The sequence below is a fragment of the Choloepus didactylus genome, chromosome 3 (assembly GCF_015220235.1).
Source record: "Choloepus didactylus isolate mChoDid1 chromosome 3, mChoDid1.pri, whole genome shotgun sequence".
Lineage (NCBI taxonomy): Eukaryota > Metazoa > Chordata > Mammalia > Pilosa > Megalonychidae > Choloepus > Choloepus didactylus.
Genome location: NC_051309.1, coordinates 132,168,493 through 132,184,433, shown reverse-complemented (window position 1 = coordinate 132,184,433; position 15,941 = coordinate 132,168,493). Strand labels below are relative to the sequence as shown.

Genomic DNA, 15,941 nt, shown 5'->3' with positions numbered 1-15,941 from the left:
TGTTGATATTCAAGACAAACATTGTACTTTGGTATGCAGCAGAAGTACTTTATATGTACTTCCCATTTCACCATATGCAAGACACACTCAAGATTTGAAATTTAATAAAAAATTTGTTTTACTGATTCATCAAGGACAGTCTTATATGAAACTGACATTGTGGCAATGAAGAATACAACAAGGTCAGTTGGGGCAATTGTGTTAATTCATTCTAAGGCAATAGCAGTTTTATCCATTGTGGTAGACTGACTTATGTACTCCAATTTAGACATGTTCTTGGTCATGTTCGACATTCAGTTGGTCATGTGGCCCAACTGAATGAGGGTGGGCCTTAATCTGAATTACCAAAGTCCTTTATAAGCAGAAAAATTTAGACATAGTCAGAGAGAGCCAAAGAAAGAGCTGGAAGCCAGAAGTCAGCAGAATTGGAAGAGAAATGAGAGGACATTGCCATGTGATAGGAAAGCCAAGAAATCCAAGGATTGCTACCCCAAGAGGAAGCCAGCCTTCTAGCCAACACTTTGCTTTGGACTTCTAGCCCCTGAAACCGTGAGCCAATAAATTCCTATTGTTTTAGTTAACCCATTGTATGGTATGGTTTTTGTCATAGCAGCACGACAAACTAAGACACCCCTCATTGCTTTTGTACCATTAGGGCAAATGCCAAAATGGTAAAAAAAAAAAAAGGCAAATAACATCTTTGTATTAATATGAAAATAGTTTTGACCATGCAGACCTCCCCTAAAAGGATCTAGGGAAGCCCCAGGGGTCCACGGCCCATTCTTTGAGGACAGCTACCTTAAGACATGCTCTTGAACTAGGAGAAATTCTCTTAAATGCTTAAATTATGCTTGTAATTTTTAATTGTTTCAGACCTTTTTTTTTTTTACAATTGACTGAATATTTATGAATTTTATAGTTTAAAAGTAAATTCAGATATAAATAAGCAAATATCTGCCAAACATTTGAACATGCTATAGCACCTAATCCCAAAAACCTTCTGTAAGTAAGCTATAGTTTGTTCTATTTTTATATTTGAAAAAGCAAATCAAAACTGAAGCTCAGGACTCGGGCAAGATGGCGGCATAGAGAGGAGTGGAAGCTAAGTAGTCCCCCTGGAACAACTACAAAAAACGAGAAACAACTAGTAAATAATCCAGAATAACTGCGGGGTGACAAACGAGACCATTCATTCATCATACACCAACCTGAATTGGGAGGAATGCCCGAGAACACAGCATAAAATCTGTAAGTAAAACTTGTGGAACCAGGTCGGGAGACCCCCTCCCCCATAGCCCAAGCTGCAAAGCCTTGTGGTGCCAGAGAGAAGCTCTCTCCCAGCAAGCGAATACAGCTCAGCTGAGCTCCAACTGGGGTTTTAAGTAGCGAGTGTGAACTACTCACTACAGGTACGCAGCCCCAAAAAACAGACAGAGGCTTTGGGTGACGACTGACCTGGGAGAGCCGGAGGGTCGCCTTGGACTGGGTCTGAAGGGGACTATCTGGTTCTTTTTTGGCTCAGTGGAGAAAGCCCCAGTCATTTTCAGTTTCCAGGGCTGTGACTCGGGGAAGGGTGGAGACAGCACAAGCAGAGAGCGAGACCACTGAAATGCTAATGACCTCCACCTGGGGGGTCTGTCTTCTCTAGGAGGAAAGGGGTGGGGCCCTTTCCATTCAGAACCAGACCCCAGAGCCTGGGGGAACATGGCCATACCTCCTCACACCAGTCAAGAATTACAGGCTAACAGGCATCACCTGCTGGGTAGAAAAGCACAGTGACCCGAGGCATCAAAGGCTGGAGCAATTTTCTAAGACACACCTGCAGGGAAACCAGATACTGAATATTTCTTCCCTCTGGGACCTCAGCCTGTTCTGGTCTGGGAAAACCTGATTTGGATAACCAAGGAAACCATGCCTAGACAACAGAAAATTACAACCTACACTAAGAAAAACAAAGTTATGGCCCAGTCAAAGGAACAAACGTACACTTCAACTGAGATACAGGAATTTAAACAACTAATGCTAAATCAATTCAAAAAGTTTAGAGAAGATATTGCAAAAGAGATAGAGGCTGTAAAGGAAGAACTGGACATGTATACGGCAGAAATCAAAAGTTCAAAAAACCTAGTAGTAGACTCTATGGAAATGAAAGGCACAACACAAGAGATGAAAGACACAATGGAAACATACAACAGCAGATCTCAAGAGGCAGAAGAAAACATTCAGGAACTGGCGAACAAAACACCTGAAAGCCTACACGCAAAGGAGCAGATGGAGAAAAGAATGAAAAAATATGAGCAACGTCTCCAGGAACTCAAGGATGAAACAAAGTACAATAATGTACATATCATTGGTGTCCCAGAAGGAGAAGAGAAGGGAAAGGGGGCAGAAGCAATAATAGAGGAAATAATTAATGAAAATTTCCCATCTCTTATGAAAGACATAAAATTACAGATCCAAGAAGCTCAGCGTACTCCAAACAGAAGAGATCTGAATAGGCCTACGCCAAGACACTTAATAATCAGATTATCAAATGTCAAAGACAAAGAGAGAATCCTGAAAGCAGCAAGAGAAAAGCAATCCATTACATACAAAGGAAGCTTCAAAAGACTATGTGCAGATCTCTCAGCAGAAACCATGGAGGCAAGAAGGAAGTGGTGTGATATACTTAAGACACTGAAAGAGAAAAACCACCAACCAAGAATCCTGTATCCTGCAAAGCTGTCCTTCAAATATGAGGGAGAGCTCAAAATATTTTCTGACAAACAGACAATGAGAGACTTTGTGAACAAGACACCTGCCCTACAGGAAATACTAAAGGGAGTACTACAGGGTGATAGAAGACAGGAGTGTGTGGTTTGGAACACAATTTTGGGAGATGGTAGCACAACAATGTAAGAACACTGAACAAAGGTAACTATGAATACGGTTGAGAGGGGAAGATGGGGAGCATGTGAGACACCACAAGAAAGGAGGAAAGATAATGACTGGGACTGTGTAACTTGGTGAAATCTAGAGTATTCAACAATTGTGATAAAATGTACAAATATGTTCTTTTACGAGGGAGAACAAGCAAATGTCAACCTTGCAAGGTGTTAAAAATGGGGAGGCATTGGGGGAGGGATGCAATCAGCATAAACTAGAGACTGTAACTAATAGAATCATTGTATTATGCTTCCTTTAATGTAACAAAGGTGATATACCAAGGTGAATGCAGATAAGAGGGGGGGATAGGGGAGGCATGTTAGACACTTGACATTGGTGGTATTGTCTGATTCTTTATTCTACTTTGATTTAAGGTTATTTTTCCTTTTGCTGCTTCCTAGCTGTCATTTTTTTTTTTCCTCTTTCTTTTGCCTCTCTACCTTCTTTGACTCTCCCTCCTGCCTTGTGGAAGAAATGTAGATGCTCTTATATAGATAGTGGTGAAGGTGGTGAACACATAAATGTATGACCATGCGGAAAACCATCAATTATTTACTTGGGATGGAATGTATGGTGAGTGAACAAAACCATATTAAAAAAAATGGGTTGATGACAAAACCTTGAGGGCAATATACTGAGTGAAATAAGCCAGACACATTAGGACAATTATTGCAGGGTCTCACTGATAGGAACTAATTACAATATGTAAACTCATAGACATGAAATATAAGGTACCAAGATATAGGACGAGGCTTAAGAATGGGGAGTGGTTGCTTAGTATGAGCAGAATGTTCAATTAGGATGAACTTAAATGTTTGGAAATGAACAGGGGTGTTGGTAGCAAGACGTGAGAATAACTAACAGCGCCAAATGGTGTGTGAATGAGGTGGAAAGGGGAAGCTCAGAGTCATATATGTCACCAGAAGGAAAGTTGAAGGTCAAAAGATGGAAATGTATAAAACTGAATCCTATGGTGGGCAATATCCATGATCAACTGTACAAATACTAGAAATCACTTCATGAACCAGAACAAAGGTATGACAATACAATTAGAAGTTAATAATAGAGGGACATATAGGGAAGAACTATATACCTATTACAAACTATATACTACAGTTAGTAGTATTTCAACATTTTTTCATAAACAGTAACAAACGTACTATAGCAATACTAAGAGTCAACAATTTAGGGGGGTTGATTAGGGATAGGAGAGGATTAGAGTTTCCTTTTCTTTTTTTCTTTTTTCATCTTTCACTTTATTTCTTGTCTGGAGTAATGAAAAGTTTCTAAAAATTGAACAAAAATTAAGTGTGATGGATGCACAGCTGGATGAGGGTGCCCAGGGGCAAGTGATTGTACACTTTGGATCTTTGGATAATTGTATGGTATCTGAATAATCTCAATAAAAATGAAAAACAAAACAAAAAAAAAAAAAAAAACTGAAGCTCAGGAAGTTAATATCCTTGCCCCATAGCAAGTAATTGCCAAAGTCCTGAATTAAATACAAGTCTGTCTGATTACATAATGCATGTTCTATTTAATGCTGCACATTGTGCAAGTCTCTCAGAACACATTGAAGATATCTGCAATCTTCTCCTTTTTTGAGAAGACAGGTACACCAACATATTCAAATGATAATGTTCAAAACAGGGATATTTTTAGGAACTTTGACAAAATCATCCCTGACAAATTCTTATAGAATTTTTCCCACAGACTGAGTTTACATCAATTGGCTAAATTAATGACAAGTCACTTTAACCTCTTCTTCATGGCAATTTTCAAGAACTCCCCCCATCACTGGTTAATTTGAACTCCCCATCAATCCTGTGAGACTCATGAGGTAGACACTAGTACCCCCATTGGATGAGGGAGGAGGTGACTTTCAGAGAACTTAATAGACTACTCTGCTACATCTTCAGCCTTTCCCTCTTCACTTGCTCTTCCCTCAGTGTCATGCAATTATCAAACATAAGAAAAGTAAACAAAACTACAACTACTGCAAAAATGCTTTTCTTACCTCCAATTCTCTCTTTTCCTTCACAAACTGCTAGTTACATGAGTTTATGTTCTCTGTCCCCATGATTCCACCTCCTCTTCCTGTTATTATCTGATCCTTCACTTACATACAACATAAACTACAGCTACTCAGGTGAGCATGGCTGAGTAATACTCGCTTTTCAGTCCCACCGTCTCAATGTCTCTGCCACACTCCACCCTGATCTCCACTCCCTTCTTCCCGTGGCTTCATCAGCCCTGATCTCTCCTTATTCTCTCCCACCCTCTCTGGTCTCCATCTCTTTCTTTTGCAGGCTCCTTTTCCTCTAGTCACCCCTTAAACACTGGTGTTCTGCCATGTTCCATCCTCGGTCTCCTCTCCCTGGCTTCAAGAAATACCCAAATGCTGATGAATCCAAATGTCTTTCTGCAACTTGGATCTCTGCTCCTAGGAGCTCTCCTTCTGGCTGCCTATATGGCAGTGCACTCAGATGTCCCACAGACGCCCCCAACTCAACAAATTTAAAGCAGAATTCATTACATTCCTCCTAAAACTGCTCCTCTCTGTGTGTTGTTTCTCTTGGCTAATGGCATCACCACTTGCCCTGTTGCCCCAGCCAGAAACTTGAGAGTTCAGTCTAGAGTATTCCTCCTCTCCATTACCCTCAATGTCCAATCAATCACCAAGCTCTGTCTATTCTATTTCCAAAATATCTCTAGAGCTGTATCAAGCCCCCAACTAACACTGACGCTGTTGCCTTAGCTCAGACCTAATTTTTTCTCCTGGAAATAACCTCTTTGGTGTTTTCTCCCTTCTATTTGTTTTCCACATTGATGCCAGAGGTAACTTTCTAAACCACAAATCTAATGGCACTTACAAACCTTAAAATCTGTCCTTGTTTAAAACCCTTAATAGTTCTGGTTCTTTGGGCCTGCAGAATCTGGTGTGACCTGGCCTGACTTATCTCACCTCCAATCCAGCCACACTTAACTTCTCCCAGTTCCCAGGACACTCGGGGTACTCTGGCACTGTCCTAACCTTTTCACTTCTCTCTATTCTGGAACGCCCTTCTTTCCTCCATCCTTGTTTGCCTGGTGGCATAATCCTTCTCATCCATCAGAACTCCACACTAAAATCTCTACCAAGAGCACCTTCTAAAAGGAGAGCTAGCTGCTTCCTTCTCAGTGCTCCCACCTGACCAGGTAAAAATTTCCATTACACCACCAATTACATTTCCATTTATACATCTATCTCCTCATCAGGCTGAGAGTTTCTTAAAAGCAGGTACCATGCCTTACTTTTAAATCTCAGTACCTAAGAAATACTTGGTACTCAGTAGAGATTTAATAAATGTTTGTTAATGAATGTCCCAATGACCTCCTCTGAGTCACATCTCTTGCGTGTAGTAGTTACTGCTTCAGATTTCTAAGCTGAGATCCAGGGCTTGTCTGATCTGCAATAATAAGCTTGCACAGTGATCTCAAATGCCCTTTTTAACGTTTAAAAATGCTATGATTTTTACAAAACACTTTTGTGGAATATAATGGTTTCATAACCCCATCTACTGCAGTATTACCGTCTGGAAGCCAGAAAACGTCAGGAGCCTCATCGGACCGCCCTCTGTGACAAGGTATTTTAAAAAAGACTGTAGTTTGTCATATGAATAAGGTTGATTTTCGTCTTATCTATCTTCATTTCACTGTGGCGGTAAGAAGAAAGCAAGTACTTTCCTTGTTTTCCATATTGACACTGTATCTTCATAAACTATATATTTTTAGAACAGTTTATCTAACAGTAAACTCAAGCGTCTAAAAACCAGGTTTGTTGGAAACCAGGTTCGCTGGAACCTCGGTCGCTGTTGCCGAAAATGAGATCACTAAATCATTCGGTACTTTTTTTCCCCCCTCTACTGTTTCCAGTGCCCAGGCCAGGTTGCTAATTAGGTAACTTCTTATCATAATTACCTAGTCAGCCTTAATGGCTTCACACACTCTGCTCCGTTTCTCACTGGTCCTGTAGGGCCGCTTTTCAATTGTTAAAACAGCTGCTGAGTTTCAAACCGGAGGAGGCTGAGTGCGCCGAAGGGGAAGCGCTCCCTGAGTGAAGGCTATGGTAGGCAGGCTTTCGGGTAAAAAGTGGGACATGAATACAGTTTGCACATTCTGCTTTCCGCCTCCAACCTCCAACCTTCTGCTTTAACACGTCTTCCCACCCCGCCCCCAAATCCACCCCACAGAATCCCCCTCTGTTGCGCACCCCTTCTCCCTGACAGTGCGATGGTCTCGCGTGCGCGTCTCCCTGGGTTTTGCGGCTCTCCCGGGGTCCAGGCGGGCCTCTGGATCCTTTCCCCGGATGGTGGGGAGGTAAGGAAAACAGTGTGCCCTCTGCGAGGCCGCCAGCGAAGGTCCTCTTTGGGGAGCACTAGAGGTCGCCGGGCGGAGTGTGTGTGGGCACGCGCGTGTGTGTAAGTGTGTGTGTGTGTGTGTGTGTGTGTGTTCGCGCTGGCGCGCAGCGGGAGGGAGGGAGGGAGCGGAGGCAGCGGGCAGAGGAGGGAGGGAGCGGGCGGGCAGCGGTGGGGCGGGAGGGGCTGAGGATGGGAGGGAGAGCGGCTGGGGCTTCTGCAGTGACACTCGGGAGCGAACGCACACTCCCGGCTCCGAGCCGCGACAGAGCGGAGCGAACTGAACCACTCACCAGCCGCAGCCGCCGCCGCCCGGTGCGTCAGGCTCTCCGCGCGCAGCGCTCCAGCCTGGCGCCCAAGCACGGGGCTGAGCCAGCGCCAGCTCGGCTCCCTGCAGCAGCATCCTCCCGCCGCCCAGCCCCCGCACACTCGCTGCCTTTTAAAAGGACTTCCCGACACTTCCCCGCTCTGCCCTGGGATCCCCCAACCCCGCGCTTCTCGCCACTTCACTTCGCAGCAACTTCGGTGGCCGCGCGCCGCCCGCCCTCGTCCGCCTTTGAAGTTTGCAGCGCCAACCGCAAAGTTGAGACACTCTGGCCGATTTAATTTCTCACTTTTATCTGCCTCCGCTCACACCCACCAGTCCCCTCGGTTCCTGGATTCTGGTGTGTAGCATCTTGGGCCGAAGCCGGGGACGTGGACTATTTTGCTCACCACACCTCAGGGAGATATTTTCCCTCTTCCCTCCACTCCAGGAAAAAAAAAAAAAAAGCAAAAAAAACAAACGAAAACAAATTTCAAGGTAAGTAGCGTTAAGAGGAAAGCAATTCCCCGACGCCCCGACGCCACTCCGAGACCTGGGGGAAGGGGCGTTCACCCCCGAGGGCGCATCCGGGATGGGGGATTGAGGAGCTTGTCCTCCAACTCGAAGGGGCCCAGCGAGGTTGTCGGTCACTGCTGGGCAAGGGAAGGGGGTCCACATACGAAGAGCAGAGGGTGCGAGGGATAACGTAGCAGGTCTCGTTTTTCAGGCTGGCTTCGTGGCTGGGAGGCCCTGAGCGGTGTCAAGAGCGGGTGTCGAGACAGCGTGCGGGCGGGGGGAAGGGGTGGACCGGTTTTCCGAGGAACAGCAGGGTCCGGGGAACCGCAGCGTTTATCCCAGATTTGGCCGGTTACTTTGCCTGACTACTGGGGGCGTCTGCGCCTGAGCAAAAAGCAAGGGGTTCAGGTGGGCTGGGTTCGCGGCGAGCGGCTGGTAGCCGCGCAGCCCGGGATGCCGGGATCTGGGTTGGCCTCGCCGGGCTCACCCCCCACCGCTCCGGCTCATTTGTCCGCGGCGGGGTCGGCGAGCGTCGTTAGAGAAACTTCTGTGGGCTCAGCAGGGTGGCCCCAGACCGGCTCATACTTTTGTCCAGAGGGCAGAGCAGCCACCGAGGGGAAGTCCTCTTCCCGCCCAAGCCGGGGCAGCCGTGTGTCTGGCCCTCGCCCTGTCTATGCGCGGGTGGAGTTTCGCTCTAATCGCGCTACCTTCCGTTTTTAGCTGAGAATCCAGGCATCCCCGACACTCAGGAATCCCGAACGTACGTTCCCAGGTCCCAGCTGTTCTGGAGGGGCACTTCGCAAACTGCTGAATCTGGAGTGCGGTTTTGTTTCATTGTGCATGGTTATCTCCCCCTTTCCGCCACCCCTGCTTCAGACCGAAGCGGGAGAGGTCCCCCCTAAATCCCCGCCGCGGCTCCGCGCGGATAGCCGGGGCCCTCGGAGCTCCCTGCCCTCACCTCTGTGCGGGCCAGGTCGCCGTTCCCCATCCGGCCCCCTTCGGGGCGCTGTCCATCTCCTGCTCTGGGCGCATTAGTTCCCTGAAACTAAGACCTTGAGCGGGAAATGAACCTGAGGAAACGTCTCTGGCTTTGATTTTATTTATTTATTTATGTATTTAACTGAGTTCTTTATAGCAACTTGAGTTAGTAAATTTGTTTACTTCTCATCTTTCTATTCAACTAAATAGCGAGGAAGAATTCATTTTTTCAGTTAGTTTCTGATCTGCCAAACATACTGTCCTCTCTTCCCCCTTCCACCCCTCCTCCTGCTGCCTCGCTTCTTGAACTCTTTTTCTTTTCTGAAGGAGGGAATCTCCGCACCTCCTCCTCCTCTTCTCCTCCCACCCGGTCCCTGAGCGCCTGTGAGAACCAGGGGAGTCGTCAATGGAAATAAATAGGACCCCGCTCCATGCTCCGCCCCCTTCAAACAAGTAAAATCCTTCCCGGGCTTGCAGAAGTAGAGATAAAACATCCCTCCCGAGGGAGCGGTTGCTGAGGATTTGATGGGATTGAATTGTTTTATTATCCTGAAAGATGTGACGGATGAATAGGAGAGGTAATGTGTGTATAGAGCAGAGTGGACTGAGGGCTTCTGGTATTATAACTCATTATTGCTTATTAAGAGTGATAATAAGGCCGTAACCTTAGCTGAAACTGTGTTTATACTTGGTTTGATTTTATGTCAGCCTCTTATTACAGTGGTTTCAGAAAGTGAAAATACCGAAAGGATAGTAATTTCTCACACTCATTGTGCATATGGGATTAATCAGATGTCAAAAAGATACTGTCACTTTACCAAAGTTTTAATCCATGAACTTTTGGAAGGTTGCAGTCTTATGAAATGTCCTCATTTGTCTCAATCTCTCCAAGTTTAAAAATGTTGGAAACGTAATTAATTATGGTCCCAATTCCCATTTTCAATCTAAACCTATATTCAGGATTACATTAAAATATCTCATCATTTATCCTTCAAAAGTGACTCTTACAAGTGTATATTCTTGGCGGGTAGGGGCACAACTGAGAATGAGGAGTCCAGAAGTTAGAGAAATGAATAATATTTCAAATTTTTTTCAAGAATCCTTTACTTCTTCCTTTAAAGAAAGAAATTACAAGTGCCTTTTCTACTCAACTCAACTTCAATACATATCCTTAATCTTTACCACACACTCAAAACATAACAGCTTGTCTGTATTATTGTTTTCATATTTATGTCAGGATGTTTTATTCATTAAACCTGTATGTCAAAGAAGCAGGCTCAGCATGGCAGTAACACTCTGTTTTAATTAGTTAACTATCATAAAAAAGAAGCTAGAACTCTGTAATGGGCCTAAATTGCTACGAATTATGTGTGGTTTAAATTATGCATTTATTTCAAGCAGAAATGAAACCATGAGTATAAAACATCTCTTAATCACTTGCAGATACAGCTTTTGTCTCTTAAGATATAGCAAAATATGTAATTGAAAAATATCCTTCGTTGAGAATTAAGGGGCGTTCCCACACCCAGTTGATTTGTCCTGTGTCTATTTGGCATTCATGTGGTAAAGTTTGAATGTAAAGGAATAAGGACTAATGGCACAACCGTGCCAGCACCGCATTGAGGCAATGCTGCATTCAGAGTAGCAACGGAGGGTCAGTCTTCGGAAAACTTAATTCAGGGACTTTTTCAATTAGCTTCATGAACCTGGTGATCAGATTTTAGTTTGCTTACTTGGACTTGTTGGCCAGACTCTGCGTGTGGTAGGGGGAAAAAAATGTTTTAAAACACTAACAAATTATCTGAAATGAATAGGGGGAAATGTAGAAATAAAATGTATCCATTTATTATCTTCCCATGTCTACTTCAGTACTAGTTCCATTCAGTCTATCTAGAGGTAAGAATTTTTATTTTAAAACTCAATTGTTTTTTTTTGTTTGTTTGTTTGTTTTGCTGTCATTGTCGTTAGGGCGGAACTTGTTTTGCATTTTGATGAGGAGGATGAGCAGATTTTGGAAGCGCTATGGTTATGCCTGAATTAACACATAGTGTAAAATCAATGTGAATTCCACTTAATTTGCACTGATTAAACGTATGGTAGATTTAATCTCCCTTTCTTAGTTTTCCCTGTGACAGAGAGGTTGATTCCAGTGACTAAGCACTTTTTTTGCTCCCTGTCTTCTTATCAGTTCTTGCTTTGGGGAGCCGTACACCCATGGTGGTAGCTGATTAATTGAAACTTGCCAGAGTAAGTTGTTATCACATAGTCACTGGGAAGAAAATATGTCACATTCTCATTTGTAGTGGGTCAAAGCAAACGTAACCCAGAAAAAATAATGCAGATGATTCATTTGAACTTGGAGCAATATCTAGGACCTCTAAATGTTTATTTCAGAAGAATTATTCTGGAGAATGTAATTTATTTTTCCTCTATTTCTTGTTCAAGATCTTTGGGAGAAGCAACAGCTAAACAATTATAGCTGAATAGTAAATAGTAAGCCACACTAAATCTTTGCTTTGAGAAAAAAATGCTTGCAGAACTAAAGCCCCAATATTTAAATACTTTACTTAAAAATCTTTGATTTTATGCCCTAAGGATAGGCTAAATTATGCTTTATTTTCCCACTATATTACATATACAAACTGACACCTAGGATGCATGCAGTCATGCTTCCACATGTTAATTCTGACCTAGGAAGGAAAGTAAATAATCTGTTGTTAAAAAAGAAACCCATGGCATGACCTGGAAAAGTAAAACTGCTAATATTTTATTGCTGCATACGATGCCTAAATTTAGTTATATTTCTGGGAAGAACTGCACCATTTGAGTGTTAATCTGGATTTGTTTGGATGTGTGTGCAGATTTCATTTATCTTCTGTCATTTCTGAGATGACGTCTGACATTTGCTGTTCCATAGCCCACCAGTGCCCAAGCCAGTGCCCAAAGCAGGTGTATGGTTGGCTGCTTTTGTGACTTCCTAATCATACAACCCAAAGATGCTATATCAATACTTTCCTTCTTACATTTGGCATTTTTATTAAAAACTTCATACTAACAAATCCATGACTTTTAGTTGTTTGAAACATTTTCAAACATGAAATATATCAATTTATGCATGTTCTGCATTTTTAAAATTAAGGGTAAAGAATTTGATCACTGTGGAATAAAAAGGAGCTAGCAATATGTTTCTGTAGATTTTTCCCTTTGGGGTAAAGAGAGAGATCTGACTACAGAAGAGCTGGGTGATGGGCCCTGTTACAATCTCAGTTTTTTTCAGGGAACTCACTGAACTAGATTTGATTTAGGCTTCATTTTAAAGTTCGCACGCAGACCTCAAGTTCACAAGAAAAGTATGAAACTTCCAAGGTTACATTTCATTATTCCTTCAATAATTTCTGTATCCTTTGCACAGTGATTTATTTTAGCAAGTCAGTGATTAATTCTTGGTTTTCATTTGTTTATTTTTCCTGTGGCAAACCTGAACATGATACAAATTTAAGGTTTCATATATTTCTCTGAAGTATACACCGGAGTTTCATTTGTAAAAACTCTGAAATGAATCTTCTGTTTAAAAATATGGCAGAATATGTATAGTTTACTTATCAAATGTCTCTCTTAATTCCCCTTTTGAAAGAATTTGCTGCCTTTTCTATAGTCATGAAAAAAAGAAAAAAAAAACAGTTTCAGGAATAATAGAGTTATATAAAGTTTGGAAGGAACTCAATAAAAACATGATTACTCATGATTGGAAATCAACTCATTTGAGGAGACTATTAGATACTACCTCTGCAGTATGAAGATTTTGATATAATAATTAACAGAAATCGAGATAACAACATGCACTGTACTCATGTCTGTTTTCTAACTGGAATGATTTCAGCCAATATCACAAATTGTGGTGACCGGCTCAATTAAATGGCGACTGTGCAAGTTTCTGTCTGTGTTTCTTCTCCCTAAGAAGAAATCAAGGGAAACACCCTCTTCTTCCAGCTGTGTGCTCAGAGAACATATGTCCCACAATCTGAAGACATGGCCAAAAAATATAGAACTATATTCAAATGTGTGTTTTATCAACAACAAAATTTGTCATAGCTACATCTTGTTCTGTGAGGCAAACTCATTATGTACACAGATGTAGATGCAGTATGAGATCAAAACTTAACATTTTCTAAAATAAGTAGTAAAACAGAACTCATGATTTGAAAGATTTGTAAAATGTGATGTCTTGTTTTTGAAAATCACCATGACTATGTTTTTAAAGTTATAATATAGGAACTATGAATAAGCTAATATAGACAAGGACAGATGATACCAGATCTGCACAGTTGGCAAACAAAATGAGGGGACAGCTATGGTAATTACTTGGAAATATTTTGTGTAAGAGGGAAAGGCTAGTGTAAAACAGCCTTATTTGTTTAGGACTGGTTTGTCCAACTTAGATGCTACAAGTGTTGGTACCTCCTAGGGTGTAGATGGTTATAATTTATAGCACATTGTAGCGAAAAATAAACCATAGCAATCCCTGTGAACTTCAGAGATGGCTTTGATTTCTCTCTTGTGTTCAGGTCATATGTACAGTAAGCCCACAGGCATTGCCAAGTGTAACATTATGCATTTCATTCCAGTAATAAAATGTGTTTCTTATTAAATTTTCATTCATAGCAAAAAAAAAAAATCCATAAATGTGTATGATCCATTTTATTTACCTTGTTTAAAAATATATCTAAAGACAAATAGTAAACACATTTTGCCATAAGGATGCACTCATATATGTATATAAATTATATCTAAATATCATGCATATGTTGATAGCACTCATCAAATGTTCTAATTCATATTAAATTACAGTACACTAAATTCGTTGTTATTATCAAAAGCTTCAAATTAGGATTGATTCAGAAATACTTGAATCCTGTAATTGAAGAGCTGTTGGTTGTCAATAGTGGTGACAGAGAGCAGAAATAGCAGTGCAGCTACAACACTGGGAAAAGATGGCAGCCATTTTCTCTCTTTGCCTCCCCTGTCCCAGATGTGAATTTCAGTTCTATTGGTGACCTTTAGAAGTTTGCAGAATTGTGCTATGAAATATATTATGTCTTTTGAAATGGAAAAACAAAACTGCCTCTTAAGTGGGAGAGAAAAATTTAACACTCAAATGATCTCAGTAGCAGGATTAACTCTACTAGTAGATGAACTGACTGATGGGCTCTGTGAGAGATGGCTGCAGAGGGACTGGGGAAGCCACCCAGCTCCAAACGTTACCAGGGCTTCTCAAGGTACTAAAACAGTCAATGTTTTTCAATGTCCCTTTTAAAAATGAAAATAACCCTGGATGGTAAACAGGGTAAGTTAATATCAGGTTAACACCTTACCAAGATATATTAATTGCTAGCTAAGGCCAGATAGTAAGGAGGCTAGCCTGAAAAAGAAATTTAGAGAAGTGTGATATATGCACCCTCACCTTCTCTGTTTTGTAGAACAGTGCGCCAGTATTTTATCCTCTTCCTCTAATAATTGAGTCTCCATTCCTTGAACTCTAGTTTGAGTTATAACCAGGTCCAACTTCATGGGCCTGCGCCTCGGAGGGCCCTGCTTGTTTGAATGTTCTGCTGTCGCCATCTTGAAATTTACAAGTTTTGAACAAGAGGTCTTGCATTCATTTTGCACTGGATCCCACAAATTATGTAACCAGTCCTCATTATATCTTGGTGTGAATTTAAGTCATAGAACTTTAATCTCTAGGAATTAGGAAGGACATTTGAGGTTATAGCTGCAAGGTGAGGTCCAGTGAATATTTGCATTTAAAACCCTATCTTTCAGGTAAAATGAAAGACACAGGAAACTCTTTTTAAACAGTTGAGATGGAGGTGTCCCATTGCCTCTAAAATCATACTGAACAGATATTCAGCTTTTGATAGTGTCAGCTTTGCCAAGCAGAGGTCTCTAAAACAGGTTGTCCTCACCTTTAAGGGTGTGCAAGATGCCTCGCTGTGATGCAAGAATTAATAACAGAAAGTCTATCTATATTTATATTTATAAATATTTATACTTAAATAAATATACAAGTAATATAAAATATTATATTATAATATATTATAATATTCATTTATATTTTGAGGGAGAAATTGTGTTTTTAAAATGTTATTTAATGTATGTATTGATAATGGCACTCTTGCGCAACATATCAGATGGTCACAGAACAACAACAACAAAAAATGACAGTGGTGACAGCTTCCAACAAGTAAAAAAATGCAAGGTAAAAATAATAATCTAATCGGCTCAGACAAGAAGTCAGCCCTCTCCACAAAACACCACTGAAATTAAAAAGAAAAAGTATAAATTTATTATTTCATTTTGTGATACTGTGACAGTCATCTCAGGAGAGAGTGATTTGAGTCATGATTATATACATATTTTTTGTTTTGTTTTGTTTTTAAATCAGTTGTAAGAGTTTTGGAGACCACAATGCAGACAGCACATTGTGGAGTGAGGTCTTGAAAGGAGGCGAAAAGTCAGCTGCAAGAGTCACCAAATAAACTCTTCACTATTTTCTTAAAGAGTGCTCTTATTTATTTGTATAAACATTTTATAATTCCTCTGTTACCACTAAAATAAATATAACACCCCATTATGTTTTGAAAAGTTCAATATTTCAAGTTTTAAAAAAATGTATCCAACCTTTTTTATGCTCTCATAAAAATGTATATTGTGTTACATTTTTGAAAATTTTCTTTGTAATTTTATTGTTTTTTGGTAAAGTTGCCAATTATTAAAGTATATTAAGTAGTTTCTGTACTTTAAATTTCACAATGTGAATGGAA

General features: G+C 41.3%; 1 protein-coding gene across 3 annotated transcripts in view; it reads left to right on the top strand.

Moving 5' to 3' along the window:
- The first annotated feature begins 6,361 nt into the window (after positions 1–6,361).
- NDNF (neuron derived neurotrophic factor) overlaps positions 6,362–15,941 on the top strand; it is a 40,196-nt gene continuing 30,616 nt past the window's right edge. Inside the window, exon 1 of one of the 3 annotated variants that reach the window (XM_037830569.1) lies at positions 6,362–6,551. Coding sequence is in view for 1 of the 3 variants with exons in the window: in XM_037830567.1 (XP_037686495.1) it covers positions 7,274–7,284 (11 nt within the window). In the remaining 2 variants the exon portion in view is untranslated. Of the gene's footprint in view, positions 6,552–7,218; positions 7,285–7,565; positions 8,125–15,941 lie in introns of those variants that run through there. The other 2 variants (XM_037830567.1, XM_037830570.1) reach the window with 2 other exon arrangements.